Source organism: Sphaerodactylus townsendi, linkage group LG01 (assembly GCF_021028975.2).
Source record: "Sphaerodactylus townsendi isolate TG3544 linkage group LG01, MPM_Stown_v2.3, whole genome shotgun sequence".
NCBI lineage: Eukaryota > Metazoa > Chordata > Lepidosauria > Squamata > Sphaerodactylidae > Sphaerodactylus > Sphaerodactylus townsendi.
Window position 1 is genome coordinate 189,967,920 of NC_059425.1, and position 19,323 is coordinate 189,987,242.

Here is a 19,323-nt window from a genome sequence, read left to right on the forward strand (position 1 = left end):
CACTGCTTCATAATAGTGTTACCGTGTTTCCCCAAAAATAAGACCTACCCCCGAAAATAAGACCTATCATGATTTTTTAGAATTTTTGGAGGATGCTTAAAATATAAGCCCTCCTCCAAAAATAAGCCCTACTGGTAGTTACAGATCACGAATCACGGATAATGCCCTGTGCTCCCTGCCAGTGAGGATGGAGTTTGTGTCACACGTGACAGGGGAAGCAACAGCTTGCCGAGAGCCCGCCTTAATGAATTGTGATGTATTTCCCCGAATATAAGTCCTAACCCAAAAATATTGATTGATTGATTGATTGATTGATTGATTGATTGATTGATTGATTGGACTTTTATACCGCCCCATCCCCGAGGGGCTCTGGGCGGTGTACAGCATAAAATATAATTATAAATAAGTTACTAAAACCTTAAAAATAGCAATAATAATAGAAGGCGTCCAGCCAACCCCATTTTTAAAATTCTCCCCTGGATATAAGCCCTAATGTATCCTTTGGTGCAAAAATTAATATAAGACCCTGTCTTATTTTCGGAGAAACACGGCACTATTGTGTTTGGAGTTTTTTGCGTTTTGAGTATTTTGGAGAACCAGGTTCAATTCCCCATTCAGCCTGCTGGATGACCCTGACCCATTCACAGTTCTCCGAGAACTTGCCAGCACTTCCCACCACTACAATACCGCCATAAAACAAAAGACAGCTAAAACAACTGCTTCGAAAGCCACTGGATTCAAACCATCAATGTGAGGAATTCCTCAAATTAAAAATTAGTCAGTTGATGGTGCTGTCTTAAGCTTTCTCCATCATGGTCTCTTGCCTGTGCACCAATCTGCCAGGCAAGCATCTTTCTAGGCACATCTGGTACCAAACTGTAGATGCCAGGTCACCACAGCGGCATTTGACAAACTGTAGTCAGGAGCCCATTCTTCACGGGCAAATTATCGTGGTTTGCAGTCGGTGTAAATGACATCGGTGCTGCCCTGGGCTGTTCACGTGGCCAGGCATCCTGTCGACAGCAAGCGATTCGGCAGGGCTGCGAGGCTTTGCATGGCGACGCCTTGCAATCCCTGTTTTCCTTTTTCAGTTGCGGCTGTGCAGCTACGTAGCCATGCAGAATGAATCTAACGCAGGCATCACAGGCGCTCGACGCAATGATTGGCCAGCCTCCCTGGCTAGGTTGCTGCTGGTGGAGCAGGCATTGCTGGAGGTGGGCTTCATGGAATCGATTCCCAGCTCCCAGTCGCTGTATTCAAAAAGACTCTATGGTTTAGCGATTCTTGAATACAACAGTTTGGGAGGAATATGGCTGTGCAGCATCACTCCGTAGCCGCATCCTGTGTGAACTGCTCCCCCCAAATGGTGTTTTTATCATGTCTGGAGCGCTGTTATTGGCCTGTGCAGAACGGGCCTGAGCAATGAACTACTGCTTTACAGTGTCAGCAATTTTTGTTGTTGTTTGGTTGTATGACTGATTTTGGTAGGGATTTGATGCTTTTTATGTACAAGAACTACTCTGAACATTTTAAAATGAATTTTAGTTAAGTGAAAAAGAAAGTGCTCGTAAGTTTTGAGAGTAGAAAGAAATACAGAAATTATCCAGCGGTTGCTCAGACGCTCACTCGGCAACCACTGAGGATCGGGGTGTACGATCGGTTCCTGGGACAGCATGTCTATGGGCGTTGGAAATCGAAGGGCCTGAGCACTGGAAAGTTGCAGAATGGACGTGAACCATGGTCTCCTTGGCCACCATAGAGCCACCAGAATGATGTCCGCCTTCTCTGCCCAAATCTTTCTCAGCAACTTTGGGATGATGGGTGTTAAGAACATAAGATCTAGCCTGCTGGATCAGACCAGAGTCCATCTAGTCCAGCACTCTGCTACTCGCAGTGGCCCACCAGGTGCCTTTGGGAGCTCACATGCAGGATGTGAAAGCAATGGCCTTCTGCTGCTGCTGCTCCCGAGCACCTGGTCTGCTAAGGCATTTGCAATCTGAGATCAAGGAGGATCAAGATTGGTAGCCATAGATCGACTTCTCCTCCATAAATCTGTCCAAGCCCTTTTTAAAGCTATCCAGTTAGTGGCCATCACCCCCTCCTGTGGCAGCATATTCCAAACACCAATCACACGTTGCATGATGAAGTGTTTCCTTTTATTAGTCCGAATTCTTCCCCCCAGCATTTTCAATGAATGCCCCCTGGTTCTAGTATTGTGAGAAAGAGAGAAAAATGTCTCTCTGTCAACGTTTTCTACCCCATGCATAATTTTATAGACTTCAATCATATCCCCCCTCAGATGTCTCCTCTCCAAACTAAAGAGCCCCAAACGCTGCAGCCTCTCTTCATAAGAAAGGTGCTCCAATCCCTCAGTCATCCTCATTGCCCTTCTCTGCACTTTTTTAATCTCTTCGATATCCTTTTTGAGATGTGGTGACCAGAACTGAACACAGTACTCCCAAGTGCGGCCACACCACGGCTTTATATAAAGGCATGACAATCCTTGCAGTTTTATTATCAACACCTTTCCTAATTATCCCCAGCATAGAGTATGCTTTTCACAGCTGCCATGCATTGAGTTGACATTCCCATGGAACTATCAACTAAGACGCCCAAATTTCGTCACTCTTCCTGATAGCACTGACCTCTTTGTAGTGTGTAATGTGAAGTTTCGGATTTTTTTGGCCCCTATGTGCATCACTTTGCATTTTGCTACACTGAACTGTGCATTTGCCATTTCTTAGCCCACTCTTACCCCTAATTTATCAAAAGGTCTGCTTGGAGCTCTTAAATCGCTTTGTGGTTCTCACCTAACCCTACATAATTCCTGGTATAGATCTTCGCAAACTTGTAGCCTGCGTGCTACCCACCTCTACTTCCAGGTCATTTATGAATAGGTTAAAGAGCACTGATCCAAAACGGATCCTTGGGGGACACCACTCCCTACATCTCTCCATTGTTAGAACTTCCCATTTATACCCACCCTTTGTTTCCTGTTCCTCAACCAGTTTTTTATTATTATTATTATTATTATTATTATTATTATTATTATTATTATTATTATTATTATTATTATTATTATTATTACTACTACTACTACTACTACTACTACTACTACTACTACTACTACTACTACTACTACTACTACTATTATTATTTATTCGATTTGATGTAAACTCGCCCTACCTCGAAGAGGCTCAGGAAGGTAAAAAATACAACTAAAAACAAGAACAACCATAATAAAAGGCAAATCGAAGAATAACCCCAGTTAAAATACCAAATCTTTAAAACTATATAGTGCAGCAGCAATCCACAATAAATAGTTAATAATTAATAATAAGGGGAGTCTTGGCATCACACCCCTGGCCGATCAAGACCTGGGAGTGGGGCGAATTCTGGGAGGGGCTGGCAGATGGTCCAGATGGTCATCAGGTGCACAGCCAGTAACCAGGGCAATTTTAATCCATTGGAGGACTTCCCTCTTATTCCTTATTCCTTCATTGCTGAGTTTTCTCAACAGTCTCTGGTGAGGAACTTCTTGTCAAAAGCTTCTTTGGAAATCCAAGTAGACAATGTCCACTGGTTCCCCCTTTCTGATCCATATGCCTGCTTACACACCCTCAAAGAACTCTAGTAAGTTTGTAAAGACAGTGGACTTGCTCTCTGCAAAAGCCATGCTGACTCTTCCTCAGCAGGTCTTGCTTTTCTACATGTTTAATAATTTTTGTATCTTTAATGATAGATTCTACTAAGTTACCAGGACAGATGTCAAACTGACTGGCCTGTAATTTCCTGGAGTCCCCCTAGACCCTTTCTTAAAAGATTGGTGTGACATTGGCCATCTTCAGTCTTCCAGGGATGGAGAGGCAGATTTCAGGGATAAGATTGCATATTAAAGTGAAAAAAAAGATCCAGCAATTTAGGTTGGCTTGAGCTCTTTAAGAACTCTTGGATAGAATGCAATCCCGGGCCAGAGTTTAGTAGCATTTAGTTTATCAATGGCTGCCAAGAACTTCTTCCTTGTCTACCACTATCTTTGCTTAGTTCCTCGGATTAAGCCTCCCTAAGAAGCTTGGTTCAGGTGCAGGGAATTTTTCCTCACCTCCTCTTGGAGTCCGAACAGATGCAAAAGAATTCATTTTAGCTTCTCTGCAATCTCCCTGTGTCATCTTTTTAGCACACCTTTTGTTTCATGTAGGATCATCTAATGGGCCTACCGCTTCCCTAGCTGGCTTCCTGCTTTTGATGTACTTGAAGAGCTGTTTGTTGCTGGTCTTGATGTTCCCAGCCATGCGTTCCTCATAATCCTTTTTTGCCTCCCTTACAACTAACTTGCTTCTCTTTTGCCACCATTTGTGTTCTCTCTGGTATTCTTCATCAGTTAAGTTGGACTTCCATTTTCTAAAATACATTTTTTCCCTAATAATTTCCTCAACCTCCCTTGTTAACCATGGTGGCTTTCTTTTGGACTGGGTGCTGCCTTTTCTAACCTGCGGAACCCAGCTGAGCTTTTATTACTGTGTTTTTAAATAACCTCCAAGCATCTTGGACAGTTTTGACTCTCTTGATTTTCCCTTTCAGCTTCCTGCGCACTATCCCCCTCTTCCCTTTCTGAAGGCAAATGTAACTACATTAGTAGTTGTCACTTGTTCACATGCAGAGATACTGAATCTGACAGCATTGTGGTTGCTGTTCCCTATCGGCTCAACAACACTGACTTCCCACACCAGGTCCTGGGTCCCACATAGAATTAGATCTAGGATCACCTCTCCCCTGGTTGGTTCTACAACCATCTGCTCTAAGTCACAGTAATCTAGCATATCCTTACTATGACCTGAACATGCATTTTTCCAGTTTATATGGGGATAGTTAAAATTGCCCATTACCATGACATTTTTGCTTTTGTTGGCCTCTCTAATTTCTTTTTCCATCTCAGAATCCTCTTGTGCGCTTTGCTCAGGGGGATGATAATATATTCCTAATGTTAAATTATGCTTCACCCCTGGTATTGATATCCACAGTGCTTCTGTAGAGGAATCATCTCCCCCTGCATTGTCTATTTTATGTGACACTATGCTCTCTTTGATGTAGAGGGCCACCCCACCCCCAATACGCCCTGTCCTATCCTTCCTGTAGAGCCTGTAACCTGGGATAACAGCATCCCACTGGTTCTCCTCATTCCACCATGTCTTTGTGATGCCCACTATATCAATGTCCTCCTTCAAAACCCTGTACTCCAGATCCCCCATTTTAGGTCGAAGGCTTCTACTATTAGCATAGAGACACTTGTATACTCTGTCTCTGTCCCTAACCTGGGATTTATGTGTTTTGCCCTCTAGCCTTTTGTAGACACTATCACTTATCACATTGCTATGCTCCTCGCTTGTATGTGGTTGATTTAGAAAAACCTCCCTCTCTGTCTGCATTCCCATGGACACTGTATTCCGAACCGAAGTCACCTTAGCTCCTGTCGGCTTTCCCCCAAGGATCAGTTTAAAAGCTGTTTTGCCACCTTTTTAATGTTGAGCGCCAGCAGCCTGGTTCCTCTTTGGTTAAGATGAAGCCCGTCCCTTTTGTACAGGCCTGCCTTATCCCAAAAGGTTCCCCAGTTCCTGACAAATCTGAAACCCTCTACCTTACACCAACTTTTCATCCACGCATTGAGACCCTGTATCTCTGCTTGCCTAGCTCGCCCTGCGCGTGGAACAGATTGGTGTGGGGCGAAATGGGGAGGGGGGATTAAAAGATATAGGTCCTGGATCTGAGCTCTGTAGCTCAGATCCTGCTCTACATTGTTACTCTTCGTATTACCTGGAATAAACTGCTTTTGGACTTTCCTACGGTCTCTGTTATTTCCAAGTTTGAGAGTCTGACACTTAGCAGGATCTCCCAGTTTGACCTGCACTTGGATCCATGGCCAGCAAGGATGGAGCTACAGGCGGGACCCCGGCTGGCGAACCTGATGATGGAACGAGGCAAGTTCCAGACAAGGACGAGATACCCCGCGACCCAGACTTAGGGGACGAGGAGAAGGATGCCCTCGTCCCCGACCTACACAATCCTCCCTTGGGTGCCACGTGAAGCACCAACGGTGAGGAGAACATGGGATTGCCCTACTCTCGGCGGCTGTGCTGGGGGGTCAAGGCGGCTGGGCGGCATAAGTCCACTTGGCTCATGCAACCCATGGACCAGGACATTTACTCGGAGTAGGACCCGGTGACGCAAAGCAAGTGGTCGCAGGTCCAGGTCCAGGCAGGGGCGTGGGCCCCTGAGCGAGGCACGGTGGCCTGGCAGCAGGAGCGAGATGCACTTCCTACAGCCAACATGGAACTCCTCTTGGCCCACACCGAGGGGGCAGAGTGGGATTGCCAGGATCCGCTGCAGCTGCCGCCGCCACCCCCCAGACAGGGGGCAGCCGGGGCCGCCCAGGCCACAGCCCCCGCGCTGGTGTCGGCGTTTCAAGGCCCGTTTCGATGGGACGACGGAGATGCTACCCTACTTCCTCATGCAGGTCCAGGCGCATATGGAAAAGTACGGCGCTGACTATGAGGATGAGGTCAAGCAAGTACATGAAGTGTCAGCCCTCCTGGGGGGGCGGTGGCCGGCTGTTATGTGGGACTTTACAAAGGCCGGGCGCCCGAACTGCTCTCCTTCCACCGCTTCACGTTGGCACTGCGGCGACAGTTCAAGGACCCGTTCGAGGAAGAGAAGGCCCGTGCCCAACTGCGGCAGATCCAGCAAGGGTCCCAATCTGTGAGTGAGTACATCTCAGAGTTCCGCCAACTAGCCAGAGTGGTCCAGTACTGGCCGGAGCAGGTGAAGATCCACTTCTTTGGAGAGGGGCTTCACCCAGAGGTGGCACAGTGGGCCATGGTGACCGCGGAGCCGACCTCCCTGGTGGGGTGGAACATAAGGGCTGGTGAGGCAGAGGTCTGTTTGCGTAGAGTGCAGCTACTGAAACAGCGGAGCGACCCCCCATGCAAGATCTCGCTGCCAGTTTCCCCATCCCCTGTTGGGGGGCAATCCTTCAGTTTGCGGTGGTAAGGTGGGGGAATCGCTTTATGCCCGCCAGCGGTGGCTGGGACTTTGCCTGAGTTGCGGCGGAGAGGGGCACATAGCGGCCATGTGCCCGACCCACCAGTAGTCCCCGCAAGCAGCGCTGTGAAGGCCGGGGCGGCCAAGGGTCCAGGGAAGAAGTCCCTGTTCAAGGAGGGATTGGGACTACAAGTGGAGCCGCGCGAGGCGAGTTCAGTCTCCGAGGAGGCGGATGGCCCCGAGTCCAGCGAGGAGTTGACAGGAAACAATTAGTGACCTGGCCTGAGGCACGCCCGATGCTAGGTTCTTTCTAAGGAGATACACTTCCTACAGCCAACATGGAACTCCTCTTGGCCCACACCGAGGCGGCAGAGTGGGATTGCCAGGATCCGCCGCAGCACGGAACTGAGGGTGAGTGGAACCAATGGCCCATTCCTTCTTTCCATGATTGTGTCTAATCAGACTTGTGGGACTAGTGTGGAGGCGCAGGCACTTGTTGACTCAGCGTGCACCCGCTGCCTAATGCAGCCGTCCCTAGTGGATCAGTTGGGGTTGCAGCGAGTCCCCCTACGCTGCCCCATTCTGTTCGAACAGATGAACGGGGCACATTAGGGGGTGCACCGGCCATGCATTGGACGGAACCAGTCCTTCTCCGATGCGGGGGGCACTGGGAGGAGTGGCAGTTCATCATTGCCAAGGTGGCCAAAAATTCCCTAGTGCTGGGAGTGCCTTGGCTACAGGGTCACGATCCCAATATATCCTGGTCTGCCAACACTATCTGATTTGTCAACCCCCCTTGCGGCGACCATCTATCCGCCCCCCCGACCCTGCGGGAGGGGGGTCCCCCCAAGGTGGCTGGGAGCATGCTGGACATCTCAGCTATCCCTCAACCCTACCTCCAGAGGGTGTTCGAGGAAACGGAGTGCGACAAGCTACCGCCCCACCGCAAGACTGACTGTAAGATCAAGTTACTACCCGGTGCTAAGCTCTCGAAAAGCCGTCTTTACCCCATGAGTCCTTCAGAAGCCCAGGCACTTCAGGAGTTTGTGGACAAAAACTTGAAATGGGGCTTCATAAAAAGGGTAACCAGTGATTTTGCCGCTCCTGTACTGTTTGTACGGAAGGACAGCTCCCTTCGACTGTGTACTGACTATTGGAGACTGAATGTAGTCTCCACATGTAACAAATACCCACTGCCCCGATCAAAGACTTACTGAGTTGTTTGGGGAAGGACAAAATCTTCACTATGTTGGACTTGCGGGAAGCCTACTACCAAGTGCGCATCGCCAAAAGGTACGAGCACTTAACGGCTTTCAACACACGGCTGGGCCAATTTGCCTACCATGTGCTCCCATTCAGGTTATCTGGGGCCCCCGGGACGTTCATGTGCTTGATAAATGAAGTGCTTCAGGATTTTCTGTTCAAGGGGGTAGTTGTTTATTTGGACGATGTATTAATTTACTCCCAGAAGGAGGAGGAGCACGTTACGACTGTGCGAGCTGTCCTACAGCGGCTCCTCGACAATGACTTGTTTGTGAAGCTTTCCAAATGTGACTTTCATCGGGAGAGACTTGATTTTCTGGGTTAACAGATCTCCAGCCAGGGGCTGGAGATGGACCTGGGCAAGGTGCAGGATGTGTTGCAGTGGCAGGAACCCCACACCAGGCGTCAGTTGCAATCGTTCCTGGGCTTTGCCAATTTCTATCAGGACTTCATACCTGACTTTGCCTGGCTGGTCTTCCCCCTCACTAATTTGCTGCACACGAAGGAGAAGGGGCCAGCGGCAACTAAGCCTTCGCCCCGCTGCCCTGGTCCCAGGAGTGCAGGGCGGTATTTCAGGTGCTTAAGCTCGCCTCCTCCACCATGGTGACCCCTCCAAACCCTTTGTTGTACATGTTGATGCTTCAGACAAGGCTATGGGCGCTGCCCCCCTGCTACAGAGGGGGGAGGATGGGAGGTTATATCCCTGTGCCTATCTCTCCAGCAAGTTTTCGGGGGCAGAGTGTCACTGGATGGTGGGTGACAAGGAGACGGGGGCAATCAATTGTGCTCTGTCTGCCTGGCGACACTGGCTGGAGGGGACGGCCCTTCCTTTCGAGGTGTGGACTGACCATAGGAACTTGGCGGTTCTTCGTGCCCCGGGGAAGTTGTCCACCAAAAACTGAAACAAACTCATGTGTAAGAACAGCAGTTTATTCAGGATGAGGATCTTCCCTGGACGAAGCCAGAACTGACTTTGCCTGCGTAAAATCCAGTAATTAAAACAGCTCACACACCCCATACTGGGAAAGCGCGCCCAAAAGCAACGGTAAGAAAGATAACAGTGAAGATGCCCAGCCACTGACCTTGGCCAGCACCTGGGAGGAGAAAGCATGTACATGAAACAGGCAAAAGGCAGACAGTATTGCAATTAACCCATTCCACCACCCCCCCAACTTGCAGAAAGCAGCATAAGCAAATCCTCAATTCTAGCAGGCCTCCTGACATTGCCAAGCAACTCCGTTGGGCTGACTTTTTCTCCCGTTTCAACTTCACACGAATTGCTTGGCTGACGTGCTGTCTCAGTTGCCCGATCCTTCCCCGGAGGACCCTGCTCTGATCGGGACAGTGTTCTCCCCCTCTCAACTGGGCTTTGCGGTCGTCACCCGCAGTCAGGCGGCGCTTCGCTCCAGTCCCCCCGCCGTGTCCGCATCACTGGAGGCCCTCAGGGGGGCGGGGGCACTTGAGGTGCCGCAGGATGAGGGTGGCGACCACCTGGAGAAATGGGGGGAGTTCTGGTGGAAGGGGGATCGATTTTATGTGCCTCCGTCGGCATGCCTCCTAGCTTTGCAGGGTTCCCATGATGTAAAATCAGCACGCCAGTTTGGGTTTGTGAAGACGTTGCATTTGGCCCGTAGACAGTTTTGGTGGGGGACATTGAGGGGGGCTTATGCAAAAGGTTGCCCCACATGTGCAATGGCCAAGAGGGCGCAAGGGAAGGTGTCCAGCCTCCTCCAGCCCCTGCCTGCACCCTCCGCACCCTGGAAGGTGATCTCCATGAATTTCATTACCATCCAGCAAAGGGAAGTTGGTGATCTGGGTGGTCGTGGACTTATTTTCAAAGCAGGCAACTTCGTCCCTTGCGCATCGCTGCTGACAGCAAGCAAGTTGGCTCGCATGTTTGTAACCCACGTCTACCGGCTCCACGCTGCCCCTGATAAAATAGTATCACACCGGGGTGGACAGTTTATTTTGCAGTTCTGGTGGCACTTTCTGAAACTGCTGGGCACGAAACAGGCTCTTTCGTTGGCGTTTCCCGCAGCGACCAATGGTCAGAGTAAACGTACGAACAAAACTCTTGAACAATATTTGCAGTGCTACATTAATTTCCATCAGGAAAATTGGGTTGACCTGCTGCCTTTCGCTGAATTTGCCTACAACAACGCGGTGCATTGCAGTACAGGAAAGACCCCCTTGAGGTTGTTTCGGGACAGTCGGCTAAGCTGTTTCCATTCCTGGGGGAGGAACAGCAGGGGCCCATGGAATTTCAGGAAGGCGTGGGGACCGATGGAGCAAGCCCTGGAGAAGGCGAAGCAGGGGTACAAGCGGCAAGGCGATAAGAAACGGCAAATGATCACCCTTGCGGTGGGGGATTGGATGTATTTGTCCACCAAGAACTTAAGGGGACTGCAGGGGTGTAGAAAACTGGAGGGAAAGTATATTGGACCTTTTCAGGTGCTTAGAGTGATTAATAATGTGACAGCCGAGTTGCAGTTGCCTAAAAACTTGAAGTCTGTACATCCTGTTTTCCATTGCAGCCTCCTCAAGAAGGCGCCTCCTCCAGACGACTGGCATCCTCGGCCGGCGGCGCCAGCCCGTTTCGGTGAGGGGCGAGCCTCACCATGAGGTGGAAGAAGTCTTAGACTCTCGGGTGCATCGTGGTTGGCTACAGTATCTGATTGCATGGACCCATTTCCCGGCAGGGGACAACGAATGGGTCGATTCTGAACATGTCCGGGCCCCTCGCTTAGTGAAGGAGTTTCACTGGGCTTACCCCAATCGCCCGAAAAGGGGGGAGGTCTTAAGGGGGGCAGAATGTCAGGACCATTCCTGTCAATGCCTTGATGTCTTGCTGTGTGTGATTTGCAGATGTTTTCCTCTTCCCTTCCTGGCAATCTCCTGGCGCCAGTCTACTTTCAAAGAGGTGTGTGAATGGTTCCCAGGTTCTTTGAAGCTCTATAGTGTAATTATAGAAAAAACTGTAGTGGACATTTGGTGTGGGGTGAAACGGGGGGGGGGGGTTAAAGGATATAGGTCCTGGATCAGAGCTCTCTAGCTCAGATCCTGCTTTGCACTGTTACTCTTTGTATTACCTGGAATAAACTGCTTTTGGACTTCCCTACGGTCTCTGTTATTTCCATGTTCGAGAGTCTGACAGGGCCCTTGCAAGGACTAGAACATGGCAGGGACAATGGTGGCCTCCTGCAGGAGTATTGGAACTACTGACTATGGCGGCTGCTGGTCGTTGCTCTTTAAGGAATTGAGTTGATTATTGGGTTTTTGTGGGAGGTCATAGAGTTAGGTTAGTTGGCTGGTCTCCTGGTAGGGGCAATGAGAATTAGACTGCTCATAGTTTTCTGGTAGTTTGGATAGGGTTTTGTAGTGCTAGGGACCATCCTGGTTATGGAACCTAGGGAAGTCGCCATCTTTTGTTGTCTTGGCTATTAATTCTGAGGTTAGTTGGAATTGTTAGGTTTTCATGTACTATGGATTGATATTTTTGGAAGTTAGAATGTTGTTATTATGTTATTATTATGCTGTAAAATGTAAGATGTTATTATACTGTTACAAATTGTTACGATGCTGTTATTCTGATATGTGTGAGTTGTTAACCTGAGATGTTGGACCAGTGTTAGGATTTGTTGTAATTGATTGTTGCTTTATGCCTATTGTATTGATATGCTGTTGTTATTTACTATGTTGTACACTGCCCTGAGCCCTTCAGGGGAGGGCGGTATATAAATTAAAAGTCAAATCAAAATCAAAATGACACAGAGGCAACCTGTGACACTCTCTTGCCCTGAAAACACAGTGGGGTCTCCATAACTTAGCTGTGACTTGGTGGTAAAACAAAACAAAAACTACAGGAAAAGTATTAAGAATTCCTGAGACCACCAGCTGTCCAGCCCTGCCCCCTAAAAATACCTCCTGCAGCTGTTTTATTTATTCAAAATGATGCAGTTGAGTCAGTTACCTAAGAATGTATTTCATTCCCCCATCCCTTCCTGCAACTTTTCCCTTTAATGTTGTGTACAGTATAGCATGGGGCAGTTCTGAATTGTAAACCACTGTGCGTGTGCTGGCAACACACACACACACACACAAATGGATCAGATAAATACAGAAATAAAATAAAAAGGTTGTAACTGGGTTAAACCAGAATTTTCTACTTGTTTTTGAACAGATACCTTTATTTTATTTTTAATAGAAGTTTTTTAAGCAAACAGAAGCTGTAAAGTTATTGGACAGTGGGCCTATAAAATGAGTTTGGTCTTTGACCAAATTATAGATTCTTTCATTTGAACACTGACATAGTACATGCTGCTGCTGCTGCTGACATTGCTTGCATTATACCCGCTCCCATGCAGGCTGCCATATTGTCACTATTCTGAGGGCTCTACATAAAGGATCTTAAATATATTTTTGATTTAAAAATATTGCGGAAATACCTTTTTTCAGCCTGGGGGCCAGAAAGTTTATCAAATATTAAAAACTTGATTAAAAGCCTCTGAAACCATTTATGCCTTCAAAAAATGTTAAACCCACCGCAGACTACTTCATGAATGCATTCTTGTTTCACTTCATAGTAAGATTTCTTGGACAAAGAATTCAATAAGCAAAAATTTCCCCACATTTTTGTTTTTGTATTAGAAAATATAGATTGTGGGTGGAATTTGAGCTCTTGGCACAAAATTAAGAATTTGCAGATGTGAAAAAAAATTCAGTCCTAAACATTTATAAAGAGTACTTCTCATAAATGCCCAGTAAATGCAAAACTCAGCTGCCAAACTGCTTTCCCGGGACTGCGTAGGCCTTTCAACACAGGTCGTATAGTTACTATCAGTTGTAATTGTCCTTCATCAACATTTTTATGAATTACGCATATGAATGATATTATAATATAATAACATTTATATTATAAATAATATTTATACATTATAATTGATAGCCCTAAAAGTGGAGTAAAATATTTTAGTTACTAAAAGCCAGATTCCAGAGGGCTCCCACAAAATTAATAAAATCACACAGATGACAAAAAACAAACAAGTGTAAGGCTGAAACCATTCGACAAAGTTTACTTAGAAGGAAAACTTTATTGATTTGGCTCGCCCTAGCTACAAGGTGCTGGAACTGAGGATCCTGTCCTCAGTTCCAGCATTTATTGCAGGTTCGAAATGGTGGGTGGTCCAATCACCTCTTCCCCGCCCTTGGCTCTCGTTGGCTGTCACATTCCCGCTTTGGGACCAGGACAGCGGGAACTGGTGCATGTTGAGAGTTGTAGTCCTGACAACAAGTTCTGGTGTGCCACACGAGAATGTCTGCCATTATTCAATTCGTTCTTGAAGAAATACCTAAGCCATGTATAGTTGTAGGCATAATTAATTCAAGTGCCGGCGAGCCCTATACAACCATCAGTTCTCAGATTTCAGTGGAAGCATGGAGGACACATTTTACAGCCATTTTCTGCAATCCAGAACTTTTGGATATTCCATGTGCAACTGGAGCAGCAAAGCATTTACCAGAATGGCCTCCTGTCAGCTGCGATGAGGTGGTCACCCTTATATCTAACCTAAAACAAGGGAAAGCGCCAGGCCCTGATGGCCTGCCACCTGAACTCTTTAGAAGATTCCCGGAGTTCTGGGCCCCTATTTTGGCTACCCTGTTTACCAAAATTAATAACAGTGGCTGTATCCCTAAGTATTGGACTGAAGCTATCATTGTACCTCTACATAAAAAAGGTGATCCATCAAATCCATCTAACTATCGCCCGATAAGCTTGCTTTCAGTGGCTAGTAAGCTTTACGCAAGGTACCTTATGATACGTCTCACTGCCTGGTCCTCTTCAGTGCTAGGCCGGAACAGATAGGATATGCCACAGGTAAATCCACCCTTGACCATTGTCTGGTTTTTAAATCATTTGGCGAGGAGAAATATTGCCACCCCAAGGGTGGGAAACTCCTTGCGGCTTTCCTAGATCTGAAATGCGCATTTGACTCTATCCCAGGAATCAGCTGTGGGAAAAATTGACAGCGTTGGGAATAGACCAGAGATTACTGTTTCTTATTAAGCCAGTTGTATTCCTCAACTACCTGTCAAGTTCGTTGTGATCGTGCTGGCAGCCTAACTTCACCTATAGTTTCTAACAAGGGAGTCAAGCAGGGTTGTATTCTTGCTCCTCTCCTGTTCAATCTTTATTTAAACGACCTTGCTCCTCATTTATCTCAGACTGAAAGTCACGCACCCATTTTGGGACAAAGACCCACATGTGCACTGCTCTATGCAGACGACACTGTGTTACTGTCTCGGTCCAAGGTGGGCCTGCAAAGACTACTTCAAGCCTTTGCGACGTACTGCACAAACAGTGCCCTGTCGATTAATTACAACAAATCCAAAGTGCTGATTTTTTCGAATTCAAAAAAACTCAGCTTGCGTGGAAAATAAACGGTACATTGATTGAACAGGTCCATTCATACAGATATTTAGGAATCACCTTCCACCATTCCTTAACCTGGACCTCTCATATCCACCAGACTCTCAATACAAGTAAAACCAAAGTGTTGGCAATATCCAGATTTTTTCACACCAGAGGCGGTCAATTTTTTCCTGCCGCAATGGAAGTTTTTCAGTTAAAACTACTGCCACAATTACTTTACGGAGCTCCAATCTGGGGAGCAAAAACCGCTGAGAAATTAGAGAGTGTTCAATCTTTGTTTTTTGGGTCTTCCCAACTCAGTCACGTACCAAGTTCTTTGTTTAGAAACCGGAGCCAAGACGATTTTTTCCCAGGTTTGGCTTTCTTTGTTTAAATACTGGCTTCGCCTTCATTTTAGAGCCCTCCTGGGCAGTCTGACATATCTCCTGTTAAGCGACCACTTCCACTCCACCTGGCACACCAAAATTATCAATCAAATAAACAACATAGGTGTATCTTTTGACCAACTCCTACTGATGGACGAAAGACAGGCTTTCGGAGTTTTGAAACAACGTACTCTTGACATTGAAGGGCAGCTTCTCACAGCTGGAGCCTGCAGAACTTGTTCTCCCACATTTTATGGCATTTCACCACCATTGCCGGGTTTTATGGCTAAATATCTGAGTAATTTAATCAATCCACATCTCCGTAGATATTTTATGCTTGCTTGGCTTAATGTGCTACCGACTGCCCAAACAAGAGGCAGATATCATGGCATCCCACAGGAGAACAGGACTTGTTCCTGCGCAGCAGGCCTACCCGAAACAACTGAACACGTGCTCCTTCATTGTAAAGATTTGGCAGTCTATCGGTTGCCTTTTCTCGAGGCCATCTTGAAGAAATTTTCAGTGAGATCAGACAAGGAAATAGTTTCATACTTGCTTAGTGACCATCATCCCAACACTACTGAATCAGTTGCCAGGTTTTTAACAAAGGCACTTGGATCAAGGGCGAAACCTTTGTGTAAATTTTAGTCAATTGGTTTTAACATAATTTGCATTTTACCACTTTTTATATGCCATTAAAGGTATTGTATTTGTATTTGTATAGTTGTAGGCATACTTTACCTCTAATCTATTTGGGATAATTTCATATCTGTAATCACAGACAACTCTGATGGTGCAGCGAAACGAAGAATCAAAAAACATTCCGGAAGTCGCTGCTGAATCACCAAGCTAAATCCATTATGGCATTTTTTCCTGGCCCATTTGCAGTTCATGAGACCATAAACAAAGGAGGTGTTGAAGACTCTTCTAGCAACACACGTTTCCCACAAATTGCTGCTCTGCAGAGGACCAGAGAGTCTCTCCATCAGCATTTGGTTCAACAGCACAGAAGCAAAGCAGATCCTCCTGGGGATGATGGTCATCACAAACTGCCACTACGTAGTTTCAGCTTCATAAACATCTCGTTAAAATATTTTTATTTATTTATTTATTTATTTTTCAAATTTATATCCCGCCAAACCCCCGAAGGGCTCTATCTAAACACCTAGGTTCTAATGGCCATTACAGAAGGGGACATAGAGGTGTGAAGGCTGTTTTCAGCAGCAGCCATACATCTACCCCAATATTTAGCTTGGGTCTCCATGACACAGAACAGGCACCAATCTAGCAACTCTTCCCCTCTCTCCCACCCTTTGGTTAACATGGAGCGCAGCTGACTTTGAAGCACCGAGATTCTGAAGTTTCCTGTAACCTTTACATGGTAGTTAAACAAAACCCACAGTCTGCAGAGGGCAAGCACACTAGAAAAGTTACTCCACCCCCCCACCCCCACCCCGTGCTTAGCACTGGACCCAAACTTTGTTTTCTGCCAGGAGAGGGGAGGGGGATTTTTCACCAGTGACGTCCCTCCCACATCACATTCAGTGACGTTTCTGGGGTGCTGTGACTGCCAGTATACAGAGATGTAGGATCCACCTGTCAGAAATTTGCGACATTATATAGCACTCCTCACACCTTCCTCATAACACCATTCATTCCAATGGGGGTGTGGAATGGTATCGTCCAATCTTGTCAGATCTTGGAAGCTAAGCTGGGTCAGGACTTGGAAGAGAGACCTCCAAGGAAGACTCTGCAGAGGAAAGCTATGTCAAACCATCTCCTCTTAATCACTTGAAAACCCCACCAGGGGTCGCTATAAGTCATCTGCGACTTAACAGCGCGCGCGCGCACACACACACACACACACACACACACACACACACACACACACACACACACACACACACACACACACACACGGCCATTCCAGAATTTTGTTTGAACAGTGGTTAGGGTTAGGGTTAGGGTTAGGGTTAGGGTTTGGAGTGCGGAGACACCAGAGAGAGGCCTGGGAGGTCTCCCTGCCAGCACAGGAGGAGTCAACAGCAGTCAGGCCCCGAGTCTCAGCAGCAGGGAAGCATGAGAAAGGAGCCCAAGCCACAACCCCCTTAAGAAGGAGAGGGTGAAATGATATTCAAACCATAGAAGAAGTCTGGCTGACAGCAGCAGCAGCTGTGGGATGGCCTTTGAATTAGGAAGGTTGTGGAGGCGGGGCACAAGGATGGGCTGGGGGTGGGACCAGACATTGGGGTGAGCCCTAAAGATGGCAGTCAAACGCTCCTTGGGGTGGATGGAGCAGGATGGGCAGGCAGAAAGTCCACCAGAGGAGTGGAAAAACAGCATGCGGAGGGAGTGGGAACTCCTTAACCAACTTAAGAACCACTTCTCTACATCTTGCAAGTTTTTGGGGGTAAGGGGGGAAAATGCACAGAAACATGGCCCTTGCCCTGCTTGCAGGGGAGGTCAAATGACCCCGGGCGCAGCAACAGGGGGCGGGGCACAAAATCACCCCCACCCCCCTCGTGCCGACCCAACTTGAAAGAGCTGGGTCAGTGTGGGGGAGGCGCCTAAAGACAAGCTGCGGTGCCCATCCGAGCTGCCTCCTTCCCTCTCCAGGCCCTCAGGAGCGGGGCATGGGGGCAGTTCAGATGGGCACTGGGGCAGCAGGCCGGCTCCTGGGTGCCCTTCCCCCACCCACCTCCCTGCAGGCTGGCTTCTGCCCTCCCCAGGCCCTGGGGAGGGCAGGAGGCAGCCTTCAAGGAGGTGGGGCAGGGGTGGCTTGGATGGGTGCCGCAGCAGCAGGCCAATCCAGGAGCCGGTCTGTTGCTGTGGTGCCCATCTGAGCCACCCCACCCCCGAGCCCCACCTCTGAGCACAGGAGGGACAGAGGGGCGCCTGGAGCAGGTATTGTCCTCGGGCCCCATTTCCCCCTGATACACCTCTGCCTGCTTGTTGTGTTCAATCCAGTACCAGAGGAGCATACCTATTATATTAGGTGCTGTAGCACACAGGCAGGATAATGCTGTTGCTGCTGCTGCCGTCTTGCTTGAGGGCTTCCTAGAAGCACCTGGGTGACTGTTGTGAACGGACCACTGGGCTGGATGGGCCTTGGTTTGACCCAGAGTGGCTTTTCATAGGTTCATCCTCCAAATGACCATGGCCAGGCCTGCAGGAACCACAGCAGTTGAAGTCATTTCTAGTTTCCAAGCTGAACTGGAGACAGTAGAGGTTGAAACTTAGCCCTTAAATATCACCCAACACCCACCTACCGTCACAAACCAAGGTGAGCGTGAAATACTTGCCTTGACAAAGTTGTCAGGAAACATGCCCCGTTTCCCGTTCAGCTCCCCCTCCAGCCATCCTTCCTCTTCCAGTTTTTTCACATTCCTGAGGATTTCACCCACTCGAATGCTTAGCTCGTCGTCGTGCACGGCGTCATAATCATATTCCACAATATACTCCACTAGGACAAGAGTGGGAAAAATATAAGAAATAGGTCACCACGTAATTCAGGCATGCAAAAACACGGAACCTGTACTTTCGTCGATTTTTTTTTAAAGCAAAGTATAAATAGAAAGCAATAAAGGGTTTTCCGGACAAAGGCTACAATTTTAAGCTTAGTTTTCTCGCAAACGTTTGACTGCAATTTACTTTCCAAACATGCTTAAGGATCAGACTGTATTTTTTTTCCTTTGCTGTTGCTGGTTTTTCCAGCGTAGCTAAACAGAGCACAACACACACAGCACCAAAACTCTCAATGAGACTCCTTCAAAGCCACAGAAGACAAAGAGGTGTGGGGGAAAAAAATCAGAAAACCTGTTAAAAGCTCAGAATAATATGCCTTAAAACACTGCTTGAGTAAATCAATTGTAAAAGGTAACATTGACTGCATCAGATTTTTAGATCTTTCTCAGCAAGCTTCATTGCAACTAAGCCAATCTGGGGCCTGAGACACCATAGGCTCCTCTTTGGAAGTACAATTCTGCGCAACAGACACACAAGGTAAGGGCCACTTTTCTTTGAACTTATTGTGGAGGGTCTGGAGGATTGGTTGCCTAGCATGGGATTGTGGAAAGTGGTCAGCCCAATCACTTGAGTGTCAAAATAGACCCGTTTTGAGTACTCTGACACAGTATGCTACACCTTTTCATTAGTATGCCTGGTTTGGAGCTTGAGGAGGACGAGGAGAAGAGGAGGAGCAGTTTGGATGTATACCCCACCTTTCTCTCC

At 47.6% G+C, this 19,323-nt stretch overlaps 1 protein-coding gene across 1 annotated transcript in view; it reads right to left on the minus strand.

Moving 5' to 3' along the window:
- The window catches only part of LOC125435682 (CD2 associated protein), a 133,454-nt gene that overhangs the window by 66,513 nt on the left and 47,618 nt on the right, over positions 1-19,323 (minus strand). The window contains exon 2 of the mRNA XM_048501980.1: positions 18,396-18,556. Within this exon, the coding sequence (XP_048357937.1) occupies positions 18,396-18,556 (161 nt within the window). The remainder of the gene's footprint in view (positions 1-18,395; positions 18,557-19,323) is intronic.